Genomic DNA, 16,882 nt, shown 5'->3' on the forward strand with positions numbered 1-16,882 from the left:
TAAAACGTATGATTATTACAGTTAATCATTTTAATTAACTATTGACCTAAGTTATTTGTTTGGTTTAAAAACTAAACTTGTCGTTTCGTACTAACTTCTATTCTTAATATTCCTAGCTGCTAGTAAAACGCATTACTGAGATCAAAATCATCACAAACTTACTCATATACGGCAAATAAGGTCAATGAATTTATTATAATGATGTCATCAAAATTAAAAATGGCGGATTTAATAACGATAATTTATTTTTTCAGCACGGACGAACGTCTCAACGACAATTTGAACAAGTCAGATAACTGGGCAGAGACATCTTTTGGGAGAGAAGTCATGAACGTAAGTTTTTTTAAGCACACGCCGAACGGTGTATTTGCTATTAAATTGGCAAAGGCTTTTTAAAATAAATATTTCTTGGGTTTTGATCACAAATCGATTGGCATATTAGAACGGACCTTATTTCTTCTCCTATGTTTAATTAAATATGCATTTTAACTGTGTAAGAGCCACGAATACAATGTGTAAAAACCCTGCTGGGCACAGAAAAGAGTGAAATATTTGATTTAACAACTTTTTGTATGGGACTAACTCCGAAAACTCTAACACAAAATGGCTTTCTTTGAGAAACTACATTATGCCACTCAAACTATGGGTTAAGCTTAATTAACCAAACACATTACTTTCCACAGGTTGTAAAGAAAAACAACACAAGCTACAAAAAAGCGGTGCGTGAAAGCGATTCCGATGACACTCACAGCGCTTGCGATAGCGAACTAGACGATATGCTAGATGAAGCGCTGAACGAGGACGGGCCCACGCCTCCCAAGGTTAATAAGGTAGACTTCTTCCTCACCCGTTCCAAAACCAGTACCTACCTGTGTTGGCAGTTTCGGTACTGAGGTTATTAAACCATTGTTTGTCACCTGCATACCGCTTTGCAATGGAGGGAAGTCGAACCTTAATTTCGAACTCCTCCTATGTTCTTCTGATTAATTTCGTTGCGGGTCCAATGACAGTTTAACTTTCCCCCGGGACAAACTTGACCTTCAATGGTTGGGTTTTTATGGCGGTCAAGCTGTAGATCCTGGCTACACAAGAGTTGCAGCGGTGGGAACGAGAGGTGGGAATAGTCCCGTAAAGCGGTACTGAGCCATGCCGTCCAAGGCAACTCATGTATTGTTAGATCTACAGCTTTACCACCAACCCAAGCTAAAGCTACAAGAAGGACGTCAATGACAGCCCAACCATTGAGCTACAAGATGGCAAAAGCCCACGCCCCCAAAGTAAAAAGGTAGTCTTCGCCACCTGTAGGAGTAGTTTAGAACGCTAAACGCAGTCTTGCCTCTATAATCTACAACTTGACAGCCAATAACAATTCTGAAGCTAATAATAAGATAGCCTTCGTCAATCATTCTCACCGATGCTACTCCTGCATCCAGGATTTACAGCTTGATCGCCATCAACAACTCTCCAAAGGTCAAAATAGAAGGCTTCCTCAGAAGCAATTTATTCCAATTTATTTACATACCACTTTTCACATTGTGTTTATCCTTACAGACCAATATCATAATTACATCCATTGTGTACAATATCTTTTTCCTGTTCGGTTCGAGTATTCAGACCTAGTTAACAAAGTAACTGAAAGTTTACCTCGCTTATTATTGACGTTATTAGATTCTTTATAACTTCTATCCACAGCACGGCAGCGTAACGTCTTCGTCCAGTTTTGTTTACCAAGAGAAGGCGCAGTTCAAGTCGCCGCAGAAGCCCAAGCCTCCCCAACACCCCACCACTCCCAGGGTAGACCGGGGTAACGAGCTGGTCCATAGCGTCAGCTTCTATAGGAGGATGCAGAATGCGGTAAGGATAAGTGCATTTATAGATCGTTTCATCCACGAAGACGATTCTTCCGCTAATGTTTGAGTGTTATTGGTACACGCTAAATTATCCATGAGTGCACACCAGCCGAACGACCTCCACGGAAACCGTACTGTCGGTCACTTAGCAACTGGTGGGCCTCTAGGTACCGAAGGAGCTGGCTGTTGATAATTCGTCGTCTGCGCTGTTCCCGGACAGATACGACCTGCAAGCTTTCAAGAAGAGAGCGTATCTTCACCTTAAAGGCCGGCAACGCACCTGTAACGCCCCTGGGTCTGCGGGTGTCTATGGGCGACGGTAATCACTTACCATCAGGTGATCCGTCTGCTCGTTTGCCTCCTGTCACATAAAAAAAAAACACTCACTACAATAATGACGCTAGGATTGCTCGGATCAAACTCCCCGCACCCCGCGCTTCCCTCGACCAAAAATTGGTGGGGCGCGTCTTCGTGGATGAAACGATCTACAGTTGCGATAGATTCTTTCTTTTAATTTTGAGTTTTTGTATCAAGCCCGGTTTCCACCAAGGTGGAACGGAGCAGAGCGATGTGTTTTCAACAACCAATCAGATTTCATTCTGTAAATTTCATTCAACCTGAATGAAATCTGATTGGTTATTCAACATTTCTCAGCTCCGCCTTGGTGGAAACCGGGCTTTAGAATAGACTATGATGCTGATAAACTGAGTGATTATTTAGCCGATTTTAAGAGTGCGAGAGGTTCAGATGTGTGCAGCCAGGCCCGCGTAGCATAAAATCGAAAAATAACACTTGTTTGTGACGTTGACTTCTGCACAATTTGTTTTCGTGATGATTATATGAACGACGCATGCCCCTGTTGTGACACATAATAGTAAAAGCTTAAAGTCTTTCGTAACAACTGTTAAAATGTCACAGATTTTTTCAACTCATGAAACTTGTTTTACCTTCTAGTCATCAACGCCCACAACGCCTATGCGAGTGGTCCGCCACGGCTCGCCCGAGCGAGAGATCCCGGCGACACCCGACGAACCGGCCGCTGCTGTCACCGTCCGCCAGCGGGTGAAGGAACTGCAGAACGAGATCGCCAAGCAGCAGACCGTCATCTCGCAGGTACTGTGCTGCCGACATGACGTCACTCGCGACATGACGTCACTCCCACGAGCCGGCCGCCGCCGTCACCGTCCGGCAGCGGGTGAAGGAGCTGCAGCACGAGATTGCCAAGCAACAGACTGTCATCTCGCAGGTACTGTGCCGGCGACATGACGTCACTCCCACGAGCCGGCCGCCGCCGTCACCGTCCGCCAGCGGGTGAAGGAGCTGCAGAACGAGATCGCCAAGCAGCAGACTGTCATCTCGCAGGTACTGTGCCGGCGACATGACGTCACTCCCGGCGACATGACGTCACTCCCACGAGCCGGCCGCCGCCGTCACCGTCCGCCAGCGGGTGAAGGAACTGCAGAACGAGATCGCCAAGCAGCAGACTGTCATCTTGCAGGTACTGTGCCGGCGACATGACGTCACTCCCAGTGAGAGATCAACACCAGTTGGCGCCACTGGCGAGTAAGGTCCTGTCACTCGCTCGTAACTAATAAAGTGGCGCCAAACTGGTGAGCGCTAAATTAAAAGGACGCAAATACTTTTATTATAGCCTGACCAGGAACATAAAAACCCTCGCCATGTTGCGGAAAACTAATGGTACTAATTTCTTTTAATGGCAACAGTAACTGAAAACTTCATTGACATGTCACCTTGCATGTCATTCTATTGTTGTCAAAGTGTAAACAAACTTTATTTTAAATGTTTGCAATTGATTTTGTGAATTAAATTGCTAAAATATATTATAGTCGTGAAAGAAAAGTGGTTCACGATGTGTTAATGTATTTGTCGAAGAGAAATACTAAGGGTTCGGACAATATTTTCATTGAATAATGTTTCCGACAAAGGTTGTCAAATTGACTGACATGTTTATCGTATAGTACAGTCCACTATGAAAATTAGCTGTAGTCTGTTTCAACTACCTATTTTAATGTTTTTTGTCACTTTCTAAGCTTTGAATTTTATGGAATTGGGAAAGAAGTACCGAGTTTGAAGCGTTCATGAGCAGACATTGCAGTTGAATATTCAAGTTCTGAATTTGATTATTGATGAATAATAAAATAAATCCTACTAGCTCGATTGATGGTTTCATTTAATTTATTTAAACCAGGTTTCCTTTAATAATATTTTTCGTTAATTTATGAAAATATCAAATTAGCCCGTAATCCTGAATCCTGGTACATAAATTTAGCCTATTAATTTAACACATGTACGACTGTACTCAGTGTTGCACTATCAAATGCAATTGAAGCGCCTCTATGCCAGGGTTTTTATGTTCCTGGTCAGGCTATAAATTTTATGGAATTGGGAAAGAAGTACCGAGTTTGAAGCGTTCATGAGCAGACATTGCAGTTGAATATTCAAGTTCTGAATTTGATTATTGATGAATAATAAAATAAATCCTACTAGCTCGATTGATGGTTTCATTTAATTTATTTAAACTAGGTTTCCTTTAATAATATTTTTCGTTAATTTATGAAAATATCAAATTAGCCCGTAATCCTGAATCCTGGTACATAAATTTAGCCTATTAATTTAACACATGTACGACTGTACTCAGTGTTGCACTATCAAATGCAATTGAAGCGCCTCTATGCCAGGGTTTTTATGTTCCTGGTCAGGCTATAGATTGGCATCACTATTAGTTAAGGATCTGTCACTCGCCAGTGGTGCCAATTAGTGAGCGCAAATATGGAAGTCCTCATTAGATACGCTAGTTAGACCAATACATGAAAGACAGGTAATATTCACACAATGCACTAAGCAAAACTATGTGTATGAACGATAGAGAGTGTAAAATAACGAATATCGATATATTTTTTTTAACTTTTTGTTACAGGCCAGTCAAGCATTGAATCTATGCGCCTCGACTATCGAATTCAGCGGGTCTACTGAACAAGCTGAAGGAGAGAGACTGCTTCTATTAGCAAGTAAGTACATTACGTACAACAAAGCATTGTTAGTATTGAATATATTATTGGACAATAAATGTTTCATTATTCTGTGTAACCAACTTGACTAGGACATTAAACCCTAGTCTTTTAATATTAAGATCTTTTGTGCCGGGTGGTTTCAACAGAGTAGAATACAACCAATCCCCAACCTTCCCTTAAATGTTAAGAAATAAAATACTGAGGGAGAATATGTGAGCATCAGGCCTCCCTATCCCGTCTGGCCAGCATAAGGGAGGAGTGTAGGCTAAATCCTCTATTTGCCTCTAGTAGATTGGAGAGAGTTTTCTTCCTGCAATGAAGACTAGTATAAAGGTATGATTTCGTAGCTGACCGTACACAGCAAGCAGCACCTGACGACATGTCGTTGCGACATCACTGGTTTCTATATATTTCTATGAAATTTGTTGCGTTCGTTGCAAGCGACACGTCGCCTGAAAGTATTTAATAGAAATACATAAAAAGTGACGTGTCGCGGCGACATGTCGTCTGCCGCTGCCGCGTGCAGTCGGCACTTTAAAGACTGTTTTACTTATAACTCATTATTTGTCCATAGCTCACCGCCGCCAAGCGTGCCTCCACGAGGTCCAGCGGCTACAAGTGGAGGGCGCGGGCCCGGCCGCCACCGCCGGCATGGCGTCGCTGCACATCCACGGGCTCAGCGTGCCCTTGCGGCGCGACTACGTGCGACAGCTCAACGCAGGTTTGTGAATAGTTTTGGAGAGCTTATATTACAGCTCACTGCCAAGCGTGCCTCGACAAGGTCCAGATCAACGCAGGTCTGTATAAAGTCGTGAACTGACTTACTTAACTTAATGCCCTATGTCCCCTAGATGGGACAGAAGGCGTCCAGAATAGTCCTCCACCGCGTTTGGTCTTGAGCTTCGCGTTTGATATCGCTCCAAGTCTTGCCGATCTTCTTTGCCTCGTCTGCCACAGTGCGCCGTTTGCGTTTTCCTCGGGGGTTCCAATCCAGAGCCTGCTTGGGGGTGTAATCGAGTTCCTTTCCGATCCAGTTCCATTCGCGGCGCTTGACCTGCTGGTGGATCGGGTTTCGTGGCAGCGTTCCAAGAGTTCGTCGTTGGAAATTTTCTCGGGCCAGTATGTGTTGTGAAGATACGGTTGAATTTCATTTGAAAGTTAGTGAACACGTGGGACTTTAAGCTTGTGGTGTATTCTAATTCTAAAGTCTGATGCCGGATAATCAACGGGCTCAGCGTGCCGTTGCGGCGACTACGTGCGCCAGCTCAACGCAGGTCTGTTTAAAGTCGTGAACTGACTTACTTAACTTAATGTCCTATGTCCCCTAGATGGGGCAGAAGACGTCTAGAATAGTCCTCCATCGCGTTTGGTCTTGAGCTTCGCGTTTGATCTCGCTCCAAGTCTTGTCGATTTTCTTCACCTCGTTTGCCACAGTGCGCCACCAGCTTTGTTTGGGGCGACCACGTTTGCGTTTTCCTTGGGGGTTCCAATCCAGAGCCTGCTTGGGGATGTGATCGGGGTCCTTTCGGAGAGTGTGGCCGTTCCAGTTCCACTCGCGGCGCTTGATCGGAATTTCGTGGCAGCGTTCCAAGAGTTCGTTGGAAATTTTCTCGGGCCAGTATATGTTGTGAAGATACGGTTGAATTTGATTTGAAAGTTAGGTAACACGTGGGACTTTAAGCTTATGGTGTATTCTAATTCTAAAGTCTGATGCCGGATAATCAACGGGCTCAGCGTGCCGTTGCGGCGCGACTACGTGCGACAGCTCAACGCAGGTTTGTTAGTAGTTGTGGAGGGTGGAAGAACCATGGGTGGTGGTGACCACCCATGGTTCTTCCTGCCTACGAACCGAATCTCGGGAGAGCGCGCGGGTACTTGCTCTGGGCTCTTTTCCCCGGACGCTTTGCTTGACTCCCTACAAATTTATCTGATCCATGTCTCCTCATAGTCAATTCTCCCCCTTCTGGGGCTTAACACCACAAATACGGCACTTCGCGTCGGGCTGCTATCGTTGATAAATGTCATCACTTCTTCTCATAACTTCGCCTGATTGTGTGCCAGGAGTGCGCTAACTCGCGCAGCGCGATCCAGTTACTGCGACTACTCGTGAAGTCCTGGTGATAAACAGGTCCTTGCTCGGCTCTCCGCATCGCATCCAGCGTCTTCTGTCGAGCTTCGTCATAGAGGTTACATTCCCAAAGTGCGTGATCGCGGCTCTCTTCGACTTCCTCGCCGCATGGGCATAGTGCAGACTCGCACAGCGTCATCCTGTGTTGTGGAGGGTTTATATTGGTCCATAGCTCACTACCAAGCGTGCCTCCACGAAGTCCAAAGGCTACAAGTGGAGGGCGCGGGCCCGGCCGCCACCGCCGGCATGGCGTCGCTGCACATCCACGGGCTCAGCGTGCCCTTGCGGCGCGACTACGTGCGACAGCTCAACGCAGGTTTGTTTATGGTTTAGTTTTGGTGCAGAAAGAACCGTTACGATCATGAGAGAGTTCATAGAATTTCAAAATTGTATCGAAAAAACAGAATTTTAACAAGCTAATTAACTTGCTAAGGTTTTTTAAAATTTTGCATTAATGATACTCACATCCTCATTCATGATCCTAGCTTGACTTCACTGTAGCCCAGCTCGATCTCAGCTTATTCTAGCTCGGCTTCACTAGAGCCTAGTTCGTTCTTAAAGAACTCTTTGCCTCAGTGGAGCCCAGTTTAGCTTCAGTGGAATCAAGCTCCGCCTCAATAGAAGGAGTGGCTTCAGTTAACCCAAACTCGGCTTCAGTGGAACCCAGTTCGCGTCCACTGAACTTTCCGCCTCAGTGGAGCCTAGCTTGACTTTAGTTACCTATAGACCTTACTCGGCTTCAGAGGAGCTAAGCTTCGTCACAGTAGAAGCTTGGCTTTAGTGGAGCCAATCTCGGCTTAGTCTAAGTCTATCTTGGCCCCAGTGGAGCCGATCTCCGCTCATTAATAACGCCTATATCTCCCACAGACGGTGCCGTGGGTCACCACGCAGTGTGCCTCCTCAAGTGCCGCGACCGCGTGCTGGCCAGCAGCATGCCGCGCACGCAGCCCAGCGCCGCGCTGCTGCACTTCCCCGACGAGATCCGCATGGACCACCTCACCAGCGACTTTAAGGTACACTTAAGGACCTGACCATTCCTGAGTAGTGTCAGGCCTGTTCATCTCCTGGGGCGGAGCCGCGAAAGAATGTCTAGGCCGTCTAGCTCGGACAATAACTCGCAGCTCCGTCCCAAAGACTTCGGGAGGACACCGTCAGGTTTTAGTGAGTAGGCCCTGCCCATCTGGCAGGGAGAGCCTTACATAACCCACTGGTTCCCCCGGGCCAGTGGGTATGCAATTTCATGCATTTCCTGACGAAAAAAAAGGCCTGTTCATCTCCGCGTGAACGTATCAAGCTGAAATTCACATGAAATACTCAGGTCTATTGTCCCTTTAAGAAGTAAAAAAATCAAACTTCTAAGTTAACGCGATCAAAAGATACAGCAGTTTATACCGACACCTTAGACGAATTTCCGTCACACGCTAGGGAATCAAAACCTACAAGGTACTTCCTGTGAACTCAGAATCTTGAAATTCGGCACGAAGCAACGTTATATAGTACAGATAAAGGAAAAATTGCGAAAATGATAAATTTGAAGTTATATAAAATTTAAAATATTATTTTTGCTTACATGACATAAAATATTTTTTTAATAATTATAAACTTACTACCTACCCTTTTTCACATGAACGCGTAGAGATATTAAAGTTGAAATTCATATCAAACACTTCTTAAATCTAATTGCCTCTAAACTGTGAGAAATTCTAAATCAACGCAAAAATTCAAAACGCTGAGGTAGGTACCTACCTATAATGCAAATATAGGAAAAATAAATAAATAAAAAATAATCATACCGCATATTTTGAAATTCGCCACTACTCGCAACGGAATCAAGTAAGTAATTTGATTTAATACGTCATAAATTAATCCTCCGTCGGCCTTTTTGAACACAGTTATATCCGCAGTGTGCTACCGATTCTTAAATATTAACAAAATGTAAACTAATAGTTAAAAATTGTACAAAAAGTAAAAAAAATATCATTTCAGTTAATTTTTTTACGCAGGTTGGGTTTTTTTATAAAATCTAATATTTTCGAAGCATGTAAATCTCATTTACATTGCAAATAGGCATTTTGGAAAATCTCACGTGAGATTAGGGGGTGGGGGAGGGGGTCTGGCAAAATCTCACCAAGGGGGGCGGGGGGGTTAAAAAATTGCCAAAATTGTCTCATGTAATTAATTCTTCAAGCTCCGCGAATCTAGACTAGAGATGAAACGGATATCCGGTAACTATCCGGTAGGCCGGATATCCGGCCTAAATTTACTATCCGGCCGGATACCGGATATTAAAAACTACGACAATTTTCTATTAATAAAATTAAATACATTAATCTTTGAGGTAAATATTAATAAAATGGCTTATAATAATGACGGCTTTTATTTAAAAAGTCCAAAAAGTTACAAAAAAACCGGCCAAGTGCGAGTCGGGCTCGCACACCGAGGGTTCCGCCGTACAAACGTAGCGGTTTAAAATTTATGACGTATTAAATCAAATTACTTACTTGATTCCGTTGCGAGTAGTGGCGAATTTCAAAATATGCGGTATGATAATTTTTTATTTATTTATTTTTCCTATATTTGCATTATAGGTAGGTACCTACCTCAGCGTTTTGAATTTTTGCGTTGATTTAGAATTTCTCACAGTTTAGAGGCAATTAGATTTAAGAAGTGTTTGATATGAATTTCAACTTTAATATCTCTACGCGTTCATGTGAAAAAGGGTAGGTAGTAAGTTTATAATTATTAAAAAAATATTTTATGTCATGTAAGCAAAAATAATATTTTAAATTTTATATAACTTCAAATTTATCATTTTCGCAATTTTTCCTTTATCTGTACTATATAACGTTGCTTCGTGCCGAATTTCAAGATTCTGAGTTCACAGGAAGTACCTTGTAGGTTTTGATTCCCTAGCGTGTGACGGAAATTCGTCTAAGGTGTCGGTATAAACTGCTGTATCTTTTGATCGCGTTAACTTAGAAGTTTGATTTTTTTACTTCTTAAAGGGACAATAGATCTAGGTATTTGGTATAAATTTCAATTTGATACCTTTATTCGTTCGTGAGAAATAAGGTAGTAAGTTTCATTTTATTAAAATATTTTTATTATATTATATAACTAAAAAAATGTAATTTTCGCAATTTTTCCTATATTTGCATTATATGACAATGCTTTATGCCAAATTTCAAGATTCTGAGTTTACGGGAAGTATCCTGTAGGTTTTGATTCCTTTGCGAGTGTCGAAAATTTGTTGAAAATATCGACATAATCGGCTGTATCTTTTGATTGGCTTGGCTTAGAAGTTTGATATTTTCACAGCTTAAAGGGACAATAGACCTGAGTATTTCATGTGAATTTCAGCTTGATACGTTCACGCGTTCTTGAGATAAAGGGTCTTGACAGACGGACGGACGGACAACAAAGTGATCCTATAAGGGTTCCGTTTTTTCTTTATGAGGTACGGAACCCTAAAAAGCCATATTAAGGCCTTTCAAAAAACCAATTTCTTTTTCGGGGCTATTCACTCTAATGACGAATACATATATCTATACTATCTATACTAATATTATAAATGCGTAAGTAACTCTGTCTGTCTGTCTGTCTGTCTGTCTCTCTTTCACGCCTAAACCACTGAACCGATTTTGATGAAATTTGGCAGGGACATAGTTCGAGTCCCGGGAAAGGACATAGGATAGTTTTTATCCCGGTTTTTGAAACAAGGACGCGCGCGATATAGTTTTTCTGTGACAGACAAAATTCCACGCGGGCGAAGCCGCGGGCGGAAAGCTAGTAGTAAATATCTGTTAATGTCGAAATATTGCCAAATAAAATAGGCGATATTTTTTTCACTGATGGTCTGATTACATAATGCAGTTCAGTCAGATTACGCAGCAAGTAAACTAATTTTCGCTATTCAATCCACACTCACGATGGCAACTGAAATAGCCCGAATTGATCTGCCCCCAAGACAAGTGGCAAAATGTAACATTCTATTCGAACGGTTTTCGAAGTGTGACTAGTCTAGTCTACTAATAGACTCACTGATCGCGTTCGAAGCACCTGTGCGGCGCTAAACTCAACAGAACATGCAACGAGACAATGAGCCAACTATCCGGCCGCCGGATATCCGGCTATCCGGCCTAGCGGCTGGCCGGATATCCGGTATCCGATATCCGGCCAAACTACTATCCGTTTCATCTCTAATCTAGACACAATAGATAATCAATTGTTATGACATTAATTAATGCCGTCTGGGACTCAATCGGTTAATAGGCGCCCCCTAAGCCAGTGTCCCACAAACGGTGTACCGCGTCACACTGGTATAAAAATGTCGTTTTCCTAGATTTCGCTAACCTGATGCCGGCAATACACGGACCGCTTGAAGCAGTCAGGGTCGACAGCTTCAAGCTGCGACTGCACAGTGAACTGCAGAGTTCTATGGACGCACATGCACGAACCGCTTGAGTGGTTGCAACTGATTCGGGTCATTCGGGCGGTCGACAGCACGGTGAATTTTCATCGTGCGGTCAAGCAGTCGCCAGCCATACACTGACTGCTCGAGCTGTCGATAGCTCTCGCGCAGTCACCTCCGCCCACTTTCTTCATTCCACGGCGCGCGCGCTTGTGATTTGTTGGGCAGTTAATATCGACTGCTCGAGCAGTTATCACTGGCAGCTTCAGGCTGATGACTCTTGACTACAAGAGTGGTCCGTGTATGTTGATCACTGACTAACTGCTCGAGCTGTCCGTGTATGGCGGGCCTTACAGAGATGCCACATGAGGCTGGACAGTGAAACAAGAGACAACGCAACCCAGTCCAGATTTTTTTTTTATATCGAATGTGACAGATGTTACTTCAAAATTCAAAGACAGACTAAAGTGACTATAACAACAGCGAAAATAACCCTTAATACATGCCATTGTGTTTTCACAGGTGACAGTTGAGGTGTATTTACTTCAAGCATCCAAAGAATCACTCCCGCACGACGTCAAATATCACATCAATAACAAAAAGGTTTGTACTAAAATTTATTTCTAAAAATAATCGACCTCTCGCAGTTTAAATCAGTCTCCATCTGACGATGTTATTTATTTATTTAGAAACTCAACAGCTGTTTTACAATATGCATGTTTGTTTGAGGAGCATTAAATCTAAGCCAATTAAAGAGTTTCCTAACTGCTTAAATAAGTTCGTACATATTACATTTTACTTTTATCTTTTTTAATTTATACTTTTAATATTTTTCCAGTCGAACTCCAAGCTCCTCACGCCCAAATCCAAGGTGTCAGAACTAAAGGCCCCGCGTGTGCAGAGCCCGGCCGGGCCGCTGTCAGTGCGCAGCCCGCAGTTCCAGCTGCACGGCTACTGCATTTTCGCGCTGCAGCAGGCCAGCAGGAAGACCTTCACGCTCAATAAGGTGCGTGTTACTAGGCTTTGACGCCCGGACTAAGATAGACCTTCAAGCTCAACAAGGTACGTGTTACTAGGCTTTGACGCCCGGACTAATATGTCTAAGCTGAGGACTAGGCTCTGACGCCTGGACTAACATGACAGCTGAGGACTAGACTTGGCGCCCGGACTAACATGACTGAATTGAGGACTATTGGCGCCCAGACTAAGCTGTCTAAGCTGCGAGCGTCCCTCGTTACTCTAGGCGCCTTACTCCCGGACTAACATGTCGGAGCTGAAGGCCCCGCGCGTCCAGAGGCCGCTGTCGGTGCGCAGCCCGCAGTTCCAGCTGCACGGCTACTGCATTTTCGCGCTGCAGCAGGCCAGCAGGAAGACATTCACTCTGAATAAGGTGCGTGTTACTAGGCTTTGACGCCCGGACTAACATGACTGAGCTGAGAGCGCTGCGCGTTACTCTAGGTACCTGACGCCCGGACTAAGATGTCTGAGCTGAGAGCGCCGCGCGTTACTCTAGGTACCTGACGCCCGGACTAAGATGTCTGAGCTGAGAGCGCCGCGCGTTACTCTAGGTACCTGACGCCCGAACTAAAATGTCTGAGCTGAGGACTAGGCTCTTGACGCCCGGACTAACATGACTGAGCTGAGAGCGCAGAGCATTACTCTAGGCTCCTGACGTTGGCTTGTGTAACTCCCAAGCTGATAATGCCTAAGCCTCTCCACTGTATAAAATATCTACTGCTCTTCAGTGCGGAGAAGTGGAGATGAAAGAAAAATCGAATGACTCTTCGTATGATTGCGACCTTGCTCCACTGATAGAGAAACGCAGACTGATCCGCTATCTAGCTCCTCGTCTATGTACAGACACAGTCTGCCACTTCGCTCCGTTAATCCCTCGTTCCGTTCCAATGGACGCTTTTAATGTGTCAGATCAAAAGAATAATCTGATGTTGTTTATTATTTTGAGCTTAATTGCCTTATGCAGGGTTGGCGAACCAATGGCACGCGTGCCAATGATGGTAGTAAATAATGTGTTTTGATTATGAGCTATCGTATTTGCCGTCATCAGTTAGTGCCACTGTAGAGTAAGGTCGTGTCACTCACCAGTGGTGCCACTTGATAGCATTAGGTGTTAATTTAATGGCACGTGTCTATGACTACTTCAATTTTTTTTTTAAATAGTGGCACGTTTAAACTTAAAAGGTTCGCCATCCCTGCCTTATGGTAACGTCCAAAATTAAATTAAAATAGCATAACTGTTTCCAGGTCCCTTGCGGCAGCCCTCTCGAAGGCTCCGTGAACATAGACATCAAAGCGCGCGTGCGAGTGGACGCGCCGCCGCCTCACGCCGCCTTCCTCACTGCCTTCGATGACGTATCGGGGCTAGGGGCGTGGCACCGCCGCTGGTTCAGACTCTGTGCGCCCACGCTGGCTTATTGGAAGTATCCTGATGACGTTACCAAGAAGGTGAGCCTCCAATAGCGGCCTTTACACAGCGGTCTACATAGTAACCCTAACACACAGTAGCACGTAAACAACAGTCCTTTCATAATTAAAAATCACCCACACGCCGCCTTCCTGACTGCCTTCGATGACGTATCAGGACTAGGGGCGTGGCACCGCCGCTGGTTCAGACTCTGTGCGCCCACGCTGGCTTATTGGAAGTATCCTGATGACGTTACTAAGAAGGTGAGCCTCTAATAGCGACCTTTACACAGCGATCTACATAGTAACCCTTACACAAAGTAGCCCGTAAACAACAGTCCTTTCACAATTAAAAATCACCCACACGCCGCTTTTCTCACTGCCTTCGATGACGTATCAGGGTTAGGGGCGTGGCACCGCCACTGGTTCAGACTATGTGCGCCCACGCTGGCTTATTGGAAGTATCCTGACGACGTGTCCAAGAAGGTGAGCCTTTACACCGCGATCTACATAGTAACCCTTACACACAGTAGCACGTAAACAACAGTCCTTTCACAATTAAAATCACCCTTACACAGCGGTCTTTACACAGTATAACCCTTAAACAACTGTCTCTAAACAGTATAGACTTTACACAACGGTCTCTATACAGCAGCTCTTACAAAACTATCCCTACATAGCGAGTTACTACACTGTAGCCCTTAGTGTCCAAAGTTTAAGCTCTAACCCGAACTCCGATATAGAATAGCCTTTACATATTAACGAGCATGAAACGCGTAATTGCGACACGTGTTAACAAGTGATGATAACATTCCTATAAATGGATTAATGATAATAATCATTCAGACTTTCATCTATACTTTGTTATTTGTATTGTAATACCAAAACTCTCCCATCCACAGCTACCAATCGGCGACATCGACCTATCAACGATCGTGTCAGACAAAGTAGTCCGGGCGCCCAGAGACCTTTGCGCTCGTCCTAACACAATAATGCTGGAAGCCGCCGTGCCCGCCGGTCTCATCGTCCCGGACAGCGGCTCGCTGGTCTACGTCCGGCGTCCGGACGGCTCACTCGTCCGGAGGCACCTGCTCGCCGCGGACACGCCTAAAGATAGAGACATGTGGCTGGATTGCTTGAATAAAGCGCTGGAGTATGTCAGATGCTGCGCCACTGATGATGATTGAGTGGTATGATGTCATGTTGAGTGTAAAATTGTGGATAGTTTGTTAGTTATGTATATTGTTATCTCAGAAATAGTTACAAACGTGTACTAGTGTAAGACTTCGCAGACTACAGACTTTTAGTCGGCCGATAGTTTATCTGCTTTTAACTTGTATGAGTAATCGGCCAACATAGTCTGGCATATCACATAGTAAAAGCTGACAAATTACTAATATTCTTGGTTCCACTACGACTTCAAATATGACTGTATAATATAAAGTCATTAATAGCCAGGTGCTTATTTCTAACGAATCTATAGCGATTAGTATTATAATACCGTACTTATATTGTATTTTATTGGGACCATTTTATTGATAGTGCTTGCAACGTGTATGCAGCTTGTATTATTGTTAGTTTGACTGATTTTAGCTTTAATGTGACGACTAATACTTTACGAAGTGTATTGTTTACTACAACCTGATTGAGTTAACTGCGCACCTCGCTAGGATGCGACTCTTAATAGGCTAGATGACAAAATTTCAATTATTTGTCCGTCAGACAGAAAATTAGAAAATATTAGTCATATTTTTTATTTTCTTTCATATTTTTTTATTGACAGTGCTACATCGAGTTGAAATGGCGCGTTACGTCAAGCTTGAGTAGATTTTATACTCAAAAGTGACGTCACGCAACATCTCAACTCAATATAATACTGTAATTATTCGATTGTGAAAAAAAATAAAAAATATGTGTCAAATTTTTTTTTATTACCTGTCTGACGGACTATTGCCCGTTTTCACCATCAATTCCTAATTTTTAAGTGGCCTATGGTAACAAATAACAGGAATTTTGTTTACATAGAGGTCACTTAAAAATTAGGGATTGATGGTGAAAACGGTCATAAATAGAATTTCGATTTCATTACCCAGTCATCATCCCTATTGCACTCATCCGTTCGCTCCGTCCGTACCAGAGCGTCTATGTGACGTCACGGCTGTCAGGTACGCAGTTAACTCGACCGAGTGACATATTGGTACAGAAGTTTGATAAAACATTTGTTTTATCTTGAATCCTGTTTTCATTCGAGTAAATTTTATTCACATTTGACGTACAACTCGAATAGAAAAAAACGACGAAAATGTAATTTTAATGTCTTGATTTAAGCATTGGAATTGATATGTTTTTTAAAGAAACATCACTTTATAGTAATGCTTACATTTCTTACAAATATAATTTAATTAAATGTAACTTTTAGGTTTTATGCAAGTTTTGAATTCTTAATTAATATTTTAATGTCATACTAATTAACAATTATTTTAATCATGTACCACCAATTAACTTTTACTTAATTTTACGTTGTGTGTATGCGTTTTATCATGTTTTATCTTTACATACTTAATTTTAGCTAACACTTTTATGTTTAAAAATTGCGAAAATAGTGTCTTTTGAATTTTTCTCTCATGATAATGACAAAAGTTAAATTTCCTTTGAACAAAATTTTAAAAGGTAAAAGCGATCTTACTGACCAAATTAGGTAAGTACATAAAAATTCAAGTACAAAATTAAATCATTTTACTGTAATGTAATTAAAAAATTCGAGTAAGGCACTAGTCTAGGTATAAAAATACCTTCCTAGGAGTATCGTATTATTTTATAATACTTAATTGTTTTGTTGTCCCATTCTCTCTATACAGTACACATGACTGCAATTCATTTTGAATTGGTTATTGGTAAAATATTGCAATAATATTATATTATTATTTCTGTACATAAAATCAATTTATTCCAATAAAGTAATATAAGGTATGATTTTGTTTTATTTTGTCAATATTACCACTGCGCCATTCTTTCGCCATTGGCTAGACCTTCCCGACAG

At 42.9% G+C, this 16,882-nt stretch overlaps 1 protein-coding gene across 4 annotated transcripts in view; it reads left to right on the plus strand.

Annotated features, from left to right (window-relative positions):
• scra (anillin, actin binding protein) overlaps positions 1–15,552 on the plus strand; it is a 64,903-nt gene extending 49,351 nt beyond the window's left edge. For 2 of the 4 annotated variants that reach the window (XM_028319083.1, XM_028319086.1), the window contains exons 11-22: positions 255–333; positions 684–830; positions 1,693–1,854; positions 2,805–2,963; positions 4,789–4,879; positions 5,457–5,603; positions 7,878–8,023; positions 11,944–12,024; positions 12,260–12,333; positions 12,718–12,811; positions 13,684–13,884; positions 14,745–15,552. In XM_028319083.1, coding sequence (XP_028174884.1) covers positions 255–333; positions 684–830; positions 1,693–1,854; positions 2,805–2,963; positions 4,789–4,879; positions 5,457–5,603; positions 7,878–8,023; positions 11,944–12,024; positions 12,260–12,333; positions 12,718–12,811; positions 13,684–13,884; positions 14,745–15,029 — 1,666 coding nt within the window. In that variant the 3' untranslated portion in view covers positions 15,030–15,552. Of the gene's footprint in view, positions 1–254; positions 334–683; positions 831–1,692; positions 1,855–2,804; positions 2,964–4,788; positions 4,880–5,456; positions 5,604–7,189; positions 7,327–7,877; positions 8,024–11,943; positions 12,025–12,259; positions 12,334–12,717; positions 12,812–13,683; positions 13,885–14,744 lie in introns of all 4 variants that reach the window. The other 2 variants (XM_028319084.1, XM_028319085.1) reach the window with 2 other exon arrangements.
• Positions 15,553–16,882: the final 1,330 nt, after the last annotated feature.

This window comes from Ostrinia furnacalis, unplaced genomic scaffold (genome assembly GCF_004193835.3).
Source record: "Ostrinia furnacalis isolate ACB-3 unplaced genomic scaffold, ASM419383v2 OfSCF7086, whole genome shotgun sequence".
Classification (NCBI taxonomy): domain Eukaryota; kingdom Metazoa; phylum Arthropoda; class Insecta; order Lepidoptera; family Crambidae; genus Ostrinia; species Ostrinia furnacalis.